This window comes from Micromys minutus, assembly GCF_963924665.1.
Source record: "Micromys minutus genome assembly, chromosome: 16".
In the NCBI taxonomy this organism is placed as follows: domain Eukaryota; kingdom Metazoa; phylum Chordata; class Mammalia; order Rodentia; family Muridae; genus Micromys; species Micromys minutus.
Genome location: NC_137985.1, coordinates 15,802,454 through 15,813,786, shown reverse-complemented (window position 1 = coordinate 15,813,786; position 11,333 = coordinate 15,802,454). Strand labels below are relative to the sequence as shown.

The window sequence follows — 11,333 nt, the reverse complement described above, 5'->3', positions numbered from 1 at the left end:
TGCACAGGGAAACATAACTAGACATCAAGGAAATTAGCAATGTTATAAGGGGATATTTTAATATTGGTATATATGAAGTTCAAAAATCTAATCTAAATAAGAAATTTTCTAGATACAGTCAAACTATAAAATTAAAGAAGAAGTCAACAAATTAAATAGATACATAATGAATAAGCGCTCTAACAAAAAAACTAAAGAGCTTTAGAGTTAATAAAAGTACAGTACCAGATGAGGTTAAAGAATTATGCCAGACATTCACATAAGATCTATTTCGAGTAATTTGTCAACAAATCAAAAGAAATAAGTAGGGAAGGATCCCTCCAAAACTTTTTCTAAGAGACTAGCCTCACTTGAATAACAAAATTAATTTAAGACAAAATAAAAGGAATAATAAAGGCCAGTATCTTTAATGAACATAGACTTAAACTGCAAAAAGAACAAAAAAAGATTCATGTTATCAAGTTGGATGTATTTAACCCTGAAATGTAGAAATTCAAAATATGCAAGTCAAGGAATATAATAAATTGTAAGTGAAAATCAAAACAAAAATTATGAGAATATTTTATTAGGTGCAAAAATAGCCTTTGGCAGAATACAATATGCATTCAGAATAAAAGTTTTAGAGAATGTAGTTTTTGTGGTACACGAAATAATCTCTACATAATGTAAGCTATAGACAAGATATGCATTGTCAGTATCACCCCAAAAACTGTGAAAGTTTGAAGTAATATCACTGTAGTAAGAAATAATTTATAGTTTTCCACTTGTTCCACTCTTCCATTGAAGTTTTGGTCACAAAATTCAGGAAATGGAAACAAGCTAAATGTCCTACAAAAATATGAGTAATGAAAATATGATATATGCATACGATGAAATATTAATTAGTGGTAAAGAAAATATAAAATTCTGAAGTCAGCAGTTAAATTAATAGAAATAGAAAATTCTGACATAGGTAAACCAGATAGAGAGACAATGTTGAGTGATCTCACTTATAGGATTTGCTTGCTCTATTAATGATTCCAAGAAATGCTTACTGGCAGGAGCCTGAGAAAGATGCCTCCTCTGTGGCTCTGCCAGAGTCATACAGGCACAGTTGAGGATGCTTGTGGGGCGCTTTCTGCACATTCTCCATTACAAGATGGCGCTGACATCTGGCTGGAGTTAGCAGTAAACAAGTCATGTGAGCACGCACTGGGTAACTTTCCACTCCTTGAGCTCTGCCTCTCCCATGACGTCATAGGGCCTGATGAGTTTCAACCAATCAGGGGGCTCCATGTCCAAGGCGAGGACTGATCCCTTTATAAAGGGATGGGCTAGATAGTTCGGGGTCTTCGTCTTCACCTGTTGCAAGCTTATGCTCTGCTTCTCGAGAGCATTAAAGTTTACCGCAGAAGAATCCTATTTCGTGTGCTGCGTCGTTCTTGCTGGCGAGACAGTTGCACGAGACAGATGCTTGCAGCTAACTATCAGACTTAGCATGGAAATTTCAATGAGGGTGCTGGAGAAAGGACTGAAGGAACTGAAAGGGTTTACAACCCCATTGGAAGAACAATTTTATCAATCAACCAAACATCCAGAGCTCCCAGAGACTACAATACCAACCAATGTGTACACATGGAGAGATCGATGGCTCCACTTGAATATGTAGCAGAGGATGGCATTGTGTGACATCAATGGGAGGAGAGGCCTTTTTCTAGTGTTGTCTCATTGTAGGGGAATGCCAAGTTGCTGAGATGTAAAAGGGTGTTTGAAAGAGGGAGCACCTTAATGGAGGCAATGGGAGGAGGAGGTGGGTGGGATTGAGGGAAGGGGATAAAATCTGAAATGTAAATGAAAAGTATATCTAATAAAAATGAAAAACCAAAAACTAAAAAAAGAGTTCATATTTTCATGACTAAAATTCTGTTTTTGTTACTTTAGACTTTCAGTTTCATCTGAAATCTAGGATGGTGATACCACCAGTCATTTTTCTGGAGGGCGTGGAGGTAGGGTGTAGTTCATGATTGTTTTGGTTATCTTAGACTTTACATATTTCCATATGGAAGTTAGATTGTTTTTGAAATGTCTATAAAGAACAGCATTGGAAATTTTAATAATGATTAATATAAATCTGGAGATTGCATTGGTTAAGATGGCCATTTCACAAATCTAATATTAATAAGTCCATGAGTATTGGTTGTCTTACTTTATTTTAGTATCTTGTCAACTTCATTTTTAGTATTTTTAACTTCTCATTATATAATATTAGAGCTACTTTGAATAGTATTATTTTGTCAGTTTCTTCTTTGGGGTATTTGTTTTTAAATAGAAAAGTAATGGTGTTTAGATTTTAATTTTTATTTTGTTACTATAAATGCATTCAAATTGGAAGGAACTTTCAGATAGTGTTGTATTTAACATATAATGTCTTAAGATATGCAAATAAAGGTGTTTTCCTTCTTCTTTTCTTATATGGACTCTATTAATTTTTTTATGTTTTCTTATTCTTCTAAGAAATTCAGCACTATATTAAGTAGCTTTCAAGAGTGGATATACTTCTCTTGTTCTGGATTTTAGTCAAATGCTTTGAATTTCTTTCCAATTACATTGTAGCTGACTGTGGAATTACTCTAAATTGCTTTAACTGTTTCAGGTATTATTCTAATGAAGCAGCCTTTATTTTACTGGTATTTTCCCTTGTTCAATATAACATTTAATATTCTCACTCTGTTCTCTATTCTTTAAATTGTTAGGTGTCATGGAAAGGTTTTTTCTTTCTGGTCTAACCCATCGACTATCCTGCATGCTTGTTACCTCTTGACAAGCATAATTAACCTTACGTTAAAAATATATTTACTTAACTATCTATAATTTTATTGGGAATAATTTCAGATATTTGATCTGAGTTTCTTCTCTATTAGTTGTATTCAAGGCCTTGATTTTCATGGTATTCAAGAGTTTCTGTATATTCCATTTTTGAGAGGTTTTGGATTTGACATTTTCTATGAATGAGTGATACAAACTCTCTAACATGTCTTCCAGCCTGGGTCTTCAGACAACCCAACCTATTTTGAACTTTTCTATCATTAATTTTATTTGAATTAAATACTTTTAGTAGAAATTATATTATTTAGTAGAAAGTACATTATTCTGCCCATGTGAAATTAGTATAAAAACTCTTCAAAAAGTGAAACTAAATGCATTCTATTTGTATTATTTCTGAACATTTATTCAGAGGATTCTAACCACATCTACCACATAAAGAGTTTGATGTATTTGTAGTACACTTTTTAGACAGCATTTTTCATAATATCAAAGCTATAATATCAACCTATTTCTCCAAGAAAAAAGTACACTAAGATGTAATATCATGTTAAAACTCTTTTAGTAATATAAATGTTTTCTATACATTTTTGAAGTTCATCCATGTGGATAATGATTTATAAGCACATAAATCGCACATTTTCACTTCACTACCACAAAATCTCTCTACATTGCTTAATACAGGATTCGCACCAAATTTCATGAGTGTCTGCAACTAACCCATTAAGTCTTATCAATATTGTCAATATATACTCAAGAAAATGGGTAACACTAGAGCATGTAAATAATATTAGTGGTCACATGATCAAAAGGGAATGTATACATTCCAGAGAAAATATATTGCAACTAGCTGGTTTATGAAACTCAAGATAGCAATACAAATATCAATTGTTAAAATTAAACATTTTGCAATAAGTCAAATTATGTCAATTTCATATTTCCATGCATATCAATTATGTTATGAAACTATGGAAAGATTTTATTCATGTAGTAAAATATTTTTGTTTTGTTATGTGCATGTGGTAAACAAATTGAAATATTTAACAGTCAAACCTTACTAATATGTCTGCATACATTCTTTTCTATTTCATTGTATAAAAAGCCATGATGTAACCATATTTATGGTCATATGTTCAGAAACTAGTCTACATTAAAGCTATAATATTAATCTTGAACTGGAAGAACAAGATACACCTAGATTCACCACTCATATTAAATTTTGATCTTTTTTTATTCACAAATTTATATAGTCAATACATGTTTCACTATACATCAGTTTTGTGACCATACTGAAGTGACTATATTAAGGGGTTATCCAGGAAGGTAACTTATATAATTTGACTGTAGAGTTTCTGCAGGCCTTTCTTGATATCCTTGTTCCTCAGGCTGTAGATGTAGGGGTTCAGCATGGGAACAACCATGGTATACATTACTGAGGCCACCACACTTTCCTTTGAAGAACTAGAAAAAGATGAACTTAGATAAACACCAAGACCTGTACCATAAAATAAGCAAACAACAGACAGGTGAGATCCACACGTAGAGAAGGCTTTATATTTCCCTAACAATGAAGGGACTCTAACAATGGAGGAAATAATTTTATAATAGGAGTAAAAGATTCCTGAGGCAGGAAGGAAACCAAGAAGGATAGTGACAAAAAATATGTCTATTTTGCGGATAGAGGGATCAGAACAGGCAAGTTTTAGAAGCTCTAGAACATCACAGAAGAAATGAGGGATTTCTCTGTTAGTGCAAAATGTTAGTTGTGACACCATCAAGCAGTGTGTCTGTGAATCAATGAGACTGATACAAAATGAAATGATAACCAAGCATCTGCACAGGCGAGGATTCAGAATGACTTGGTAGTGTAGAGGGTGACAAATGGCTACCCATCGGTCATAGGCCATCACAGGGAGTAGTAGGCTTTCCATACACCCAAAAAAGAAGTAGAAAGACACCTGAGTTAAGCAGGCTCCATAAGTTATGGATTTGCTATGGGTCTGCAAGTTTATCAGGATTTTGGGGATGGTGCTGCTGCTGAAGCCGATGTCAGACAATGAAAGACAGTAGAGAAAGAAGTACATAGGGCTGTGGAGTTGGGGATCAGTGCTGATGGCTAAGATGATGAGCACACTTCCAAGCACAGTCAGCAGGTATATGAGCAGAAATAGTACAAATAATATGGGCTGCAGTTCAAGGTCTTCTGGGAGTCCAAGGAGAAGGAATTCCATGCTATTTGTTAAATTATATTGTTCCATGGGGCTGGAATATCTTTTCAAATGAAAAAGTCGGTTTTAGTTAATTATGCATTATAGAAACAATAAGCTGCATACATATATTTTTAATCCAGAAATTCATAAGAAATTTCCATACCCACTATATTTTATCCTTTAAACATAGTTTGTTTACTGAAAAATGGTTCATAATTTGTTTTCTATGTGGTATTTAGTTCTAGAATTTAAGACACATAATTCATCATTTAAATTGAGGTCAGTAGTGTTGACTTTTGTAGTCAATTTAGGAACCAAAGTCTATTGAATCCCCACATAAAATGGATAATGAATGGAGGATAAAGAGGAAATATGAAGGAACACAGAGGATGAAGGATAGAAAGAATGAAGATAGGAGGAAAGGAGCAAATGTATTACGGATAGAAACAAAAAGAGAGGAAAAGAGAAATGAATTAAAGGGAAGGGAAAGTAAAGGAAAAGAAGAAAGAATTTGAAATAAAATGAATATGCACAGGATAGAACATGACAGAAAAGAAAATAGAAAAGAGAACTCATGGGACGTTCACCAATTAAGTTAAGTTTTGTGGGCATTAAGATCCTCCATTTCCTCTGGTTTCCTTTTGTAATATATTACGACTTCTTCAAAACATTTTTATTTCTTCATTCATGAAGTGAATATAATCCAAGGCTGTACTACAAGTTTTAAATTTATAGACAATAAACTGTGAGGTACATAAACTATTTTTTAAAAAGCTTGTCTTGAGCATTTTGATAATAATGCAAAAAAGACAAAGTCATGAACAATTCCCAGTTGTGGCAAATTTTTATAACAGTTTCTTAAATATACTCTGTGAGAGAAAGGTGATCAACATCGATCATAATCTGAAACTCTAGGCAAAATATATTTGAGAGATAAATATTTTCAAACAACTATTCCATGAAAATTTCTTTGAAATATAATCCATCAAAATTTCCCCTAACTAGTAAAACTACACGTGCAAAAGAAATTTCTTTTTCCACTCTATTTCCATTGGAAAATCAAAGAAATGAACCTAGTTATGATTATATATATATATATATATATATATATATATATATATATATATATATATATATATATATATATTATTGGTTATTTTATTTACATTTTAAATGTTATTCATCTTCATAGTTTCCCCTCCACTAAAATCTATCTCCTTCCCTGCCTCTATGAGAGTGCTGCGCCACCTGGCCACCCTTCCTCAGTGCCCTAGCATGCATATTTAATCTTTAAAAAGTGCACTAACCTTACTTCCTGAGGTTCATATTCTGAATACACAGGCTTAAACAAGCTGTGGATATTTTGCTTAGCAGCTATAGTCACTTTCTTTGTTACCAGGGAACCCAAGTTTTGTTCTGAGCATCTTTTTCAGGTCGTTCACAATAGCCTGTAACTCAAATACAGGAAGAAGTTACATTCTATTATGGCTTCCTCAAGTATATACACACAACAGTTTTGTACACAAAATAAAAAATAGTCAAAAGTTTATTAAAAATTACACTTAAATTCCTTTTTTTCAATTGTTTTCAGTCAATTTAAATTTATGTTTAATATAGTTTCTTTATTTTTCCATTTTCTGATTTTGTAACTTGTATTTAGTAAGAGCCAGCTTTTTCACAACTGTGATATTATCAGGTAAGTATATTATTAATTGCACATACATGTATAATCATTTTTCATCTTAATTGTTTGATAAACATTTTTTATTTATTTTTGCCAGTAAAATTATTCTACACAATTGATTCTGAATGTGTTATTAATTGATAAAGTAAAATGGTTAAGTAATATTTTTTGTTTTTTGGTTGTTGAACAAAACGAGTTTCATAATGCAACATTCCAAGTTATTTAAAATACTTTCCACATATTCATTTTGAAATGCCTTGCCTAATCATTACTGTCCATACTTTCTGTTGAAGCTAAACCCACAATTTTCTTTTCAAAGCTAAATATATAGTTACCAGAGTAGAATATGGTTTGTTTTTATTATTTCCCTTTGCCGTTAATCATGTCATCCTGTCTCAGTATGCCAAGTCCTTTAATACATAGGCATATGGTAACATACTTAGCTACAATATTTTATTCTTTTTCTGTTTTTCAATATGATTTTCTAATTGTCACTCTACATCTTTGTTTTTTCTCCCTCTTTGTTTCTTTGTTAGGTTCTTTGGCTCCTTCTTCCCTTACTTCATTTTTTATTTACTATTGGTAAATTAAGATCCCCTATCTTTGAACATGATAGACATGCTTATTAATGTGTAGCTCCATCTATGCAATCTCTTGTTCCATAATATTCTGTAACTGTTACATGAGAACTAGTGAAGAAGTAAGGCTGAGTTTGCAGGTTATACTTCTGATGTTACTTGTAAGAATCTGGTAACATGTTTTACCTACATCTCTAATGGAAGGTTTCAGGATAGTTTTTTGTTCACTTTTGTTTTGTTTTCATGTTTTTTCCTGTTTCTCTCAAATACAACCCACTCGTGTACAGTTGAAAAGCATAAGGCCACACTAGAGCCAAAACTTTATCTTGACACTTAGCTTCAAATTCTTGTGACATATGAAGATGCTTTCAATTAAACCATATTTCTAAAGACAATATATTTCCTCTAAAATCAACTACTTTAATTTAAATTCAGGAATTCAATGGCACAGCAAACATTTTAAGACTGGTTTAATCTCTACCAAATCTTCCCACAGTTCACTGATTATTGATATTTATCTTCTTACAGTTCATTGGTGTTTGCTATTTATTTCCTATGGTTATCTTTATCTTTATTTATATTGCCAGGTACTTGATATTTTTAATCAATAGCAGACATATTAGAGAGGCATCAATTTTCTTGTTCCAGTTAAAAAATTCAACTGAAGTTAGAATCTATAAGAGTATATGCTAATTCTCAAATCAACTAATAAATAAAGTTAGTAATCCTAAATAATTCCATAAACTTCCTAGCATTTCTGATAAAATTTCATTTATTGATGCATTTCCTCCACTGATTACAGCACAACACATACATTTAACTTTCTGGTACCAACAATATAATAATAACCCTGTATTCTTTTGTGTCTTGCATTGGTTAATACTTACTAGGCTATAAATTATTTCCACCTGACAAGGGCCAGAAGTGATTGATACACTTTTTCACTCCTGTCAGGTATGTGATGATGGCCCAGGACTTCTGTTGAGAACTAGTAGATAAACAGTAAACCATGACACTTCCCGTGTAGCTGATGAGAATTTTAGGAAAAGGAAACATAAATATGTGGTATTCAGGAACAGAAAATTTAGAATCTAGAGCTGGAATTAAATGTGGATATTTATGATATTTTGAGGCTCAATTCACAGAGCAAATAATTATGCTTCAGATGATTCAAATCTCTAAGGATCTCCTAATAGTAATTTAGAAGAGAAAGGGCAAAAGTGTACATACCTAGAAAGACATGACCCTTCCTATCTCAGGAAGAAGTTTAATTTTACTTATCTGAATTACATGTTTTAGAGATATTATAAAACTAATGCACATATTTTCAATTAAATGAAGCTCTATAAGGTTTGATATGTGAAATATTATCAAATGATTATGTAATTTGTAAATAGTTAAATTTTCCATATAAAAATTCAAATACAATTTTTATTTTTTTCCAATGGTGTCTGTAAGAATTTTTGTCTTCTAATTTTTTCCAATGAATAAATTTTCTTCATTATTTAAAGTCAAGAGATTACATTTTTTTATTGGATATTCATTGTAATTACATTTTAAATGCTATCCACTTTCCCCCAAGACAATCTCTCCTCCCATTGCTTCCATGAGGGTGCTCCCTCTCTTGTCATCCCTCTCCCAACTCAAAACATTGGCACTTCCCTGCAATGGAAAAAAAGTTTCCATTGAAGCAAAATCCTCTCCTCTCTTTGATGCCAGAAAATGCTATCCTCTGCTATATATACAAATGCAGACATTGCTCTCTCCATCCGAACTCATGGTTGGTAGTCTAGTTCATTGGAGCTGTTGTGGTTTTAGTTAGTTGATATTTTTTTCTTCCAATGAGGTTTCAGAACTTTTCACCTTCTTCTGTCTTTTTGTTAGCTCCTTCATTGGGATTCTTACGTTCAGTCAGATGGTTAGCTGCAAACATCTTCCTTTGTATCTGTATGGCTCTGGAAGAGCCTCTAAGGAGGCACCCATATCAAATTCCTGGCAGTAAGCAGTAATGGGCATCAGCAATATAGCATGGAATTAGTTGCTGATGATTCTCAAGGTGAAGCAATCTTTTGATGATCTTTTATCCAATCCCTACTCCTCAACTGTCCCATGATTTCCACAAAGTATTGTTTTGTTCTCCCTTCCAAAAAGGACAGAGGCATCCACCATCTTTCCTTCCTTCCCTTTGAGCTTCATAATTTCTGTAAATTTTTGCTTGAATATTCCTAGCATTTTTTAGGCTAGTGTACACTTATCAATGAGTACATGAGTGACTTTTCATGACTCGGTCATCTCACTCAGCATGATAGATTCAAATTCAATTCATTTGCCTAAGAATTTCAGGAAGTCATTGTGTTTAATAGCTGAATAGTATTTTGTTGTGTAAATGTACTACAATATCTGTGTTCATTCCTCTGTTGAAGTATATCTGGGTTCTTTTCAGCTTCTGTATATTAAAATAAGGCTGTTATGAACATCATGAAACATATCTTCTCATTAAATGTTGGAGAATATTTGGGCTATATAGCCAGCAATGGAATAGTTGGGTATTCAGGTAGTTCTATGTCCAATTTTCCAGTCCAACAGACTTATTTATAGAGTGGTTTTACCAGTTTACAACCACAACAACAATTGAGGATTGTGCCTCATTCTCCACTTCTCTTCCAGCTTCTGCTGTCAACTGAGATTTTGATCTTAACCATTCTGACTGGTGTGAAGTGGAATCACAGGGTTCTTTTTATTTGCATTTACCTGATGACTAGGGATTTTGAACATTTTTTTAGGGCTTTGCAGCCATTTGATATTCCTCAATTGAGAATTTTCTCTTTAGCTCTGTACTCCATGTTAATAGAATTATTTAGTTCTCTATAGTATAATTTCTTGTGTTCTTTATATATATTGGATAGTAGCCCTCTATCAGATGTAGGATTGGTTAAGGTCTTTTCCCAATCTGTTGGTTGCCGTTTTGTTCTTTGTTAGTCTTTTGTCTTAAGAAGCTTTGCAATTTCATAAGGTTCCATTTGTCGATCCTTGATCATAGAGCAAAAGCCACGGGTGTTCTGTTCAGAGAATTTTCCCCTGGGCCTGTGTGCAATGAGCTCTTTTTCCTTTTCTGTTCTAATAGTTTCAGTGTATTAGTTTTTTTGTATAGGTCTTTGATCCACTTGAACTGAGCTCTCTGCAAGTAGATAGGCATGGATCAATTTGCATTCTTCTTCATGCTGACTGCTAGAGAAACCAGCACCACTTGTTAAAGATCCTGTTCTTTTTCCATGGAAAGTTATTTTTAGCTCCTTTGTCAAAGATCTAGTGACAATATGTGTGAGAGTTCATTTCTTGATCTTCAATTATATCTCATTGATCTACCTGCCTGTCTCTGTACCAATACTATGCAATTTTTATTACAATTAATTTCTAATACAGCTTGTGGTCAGGAATGGTGATACCCCAGGAAGTTCTCTTATTGTTGATTATAGTTTTTGGTATCCTGGGTTTTTTATTATTTATAATGCATTTGCAAATTACTCTTTCTAATTCTATGAAGAATTGAGTTGGAATTTTGATGGGAATTGCATTGAATCTGTAGATTATTTCAGGTTAGATGGCCATTTAAATATGGCAATGCTTTTAATCTATGGTCATAAGAAAACGTTCAAACTTCTGAGGGCTTACACAATTTTCTTTTTCAGGTTCTTGACATCCTTGCCATATAGATCTGTCACTTGCTTGGATAAGTTCACACCAAGATATTTTATTTTTTTGGGTACTTGGTCAATGGTGTAGATTCCCTAATTTTTTTCTCACCAACTTTATTTTTTGAGTATAAGAAAGTTATAGATTAGTTCCAGGAAATTTTATATCCAGACACTGTGCTGAAGTTGTTTATCTGCTGTTAAAATACTCTGGTGGAATTTTTGGAGTCACCTAAGTATACTATCATATCTACTGCAAATAGTAGTATTTTTACGTCTTCCTTTCCAATTTGTATCATTTTGAACTCTCTATATGCTGTCTGATTGCTCAGGCAAAAATAAAATCTAGTACTATACTGAAAAGTTA

The 11,333-nt window shown here is 32.8% G+C and overlaps 1 protein-coding gene across 1 annotated transcript; it reads right to left on the bottom strand.

Moving 5' to 3' along the window:
* Positions 1-4,130: 4,130 nt before the first annotated feature.
* LOC308430793 (olfactory receptor 7E178-like) lies at positions 4,131-5,060 on the bottom strand (the record flags this gene model as incomplete). The annotated part of the gene is made up of 1 exon (XM_080930080.1): positions 4,131-5,060. One exon carries the CDS (start codon positions 5,058-5,060, stop codon positions 4,131-4,133), a length of 930 nt encoding a protein of 309 aa, XP_080786206.1.
* Positions 5,061-11,333: the final 6,273 nt, after the last annotated feature.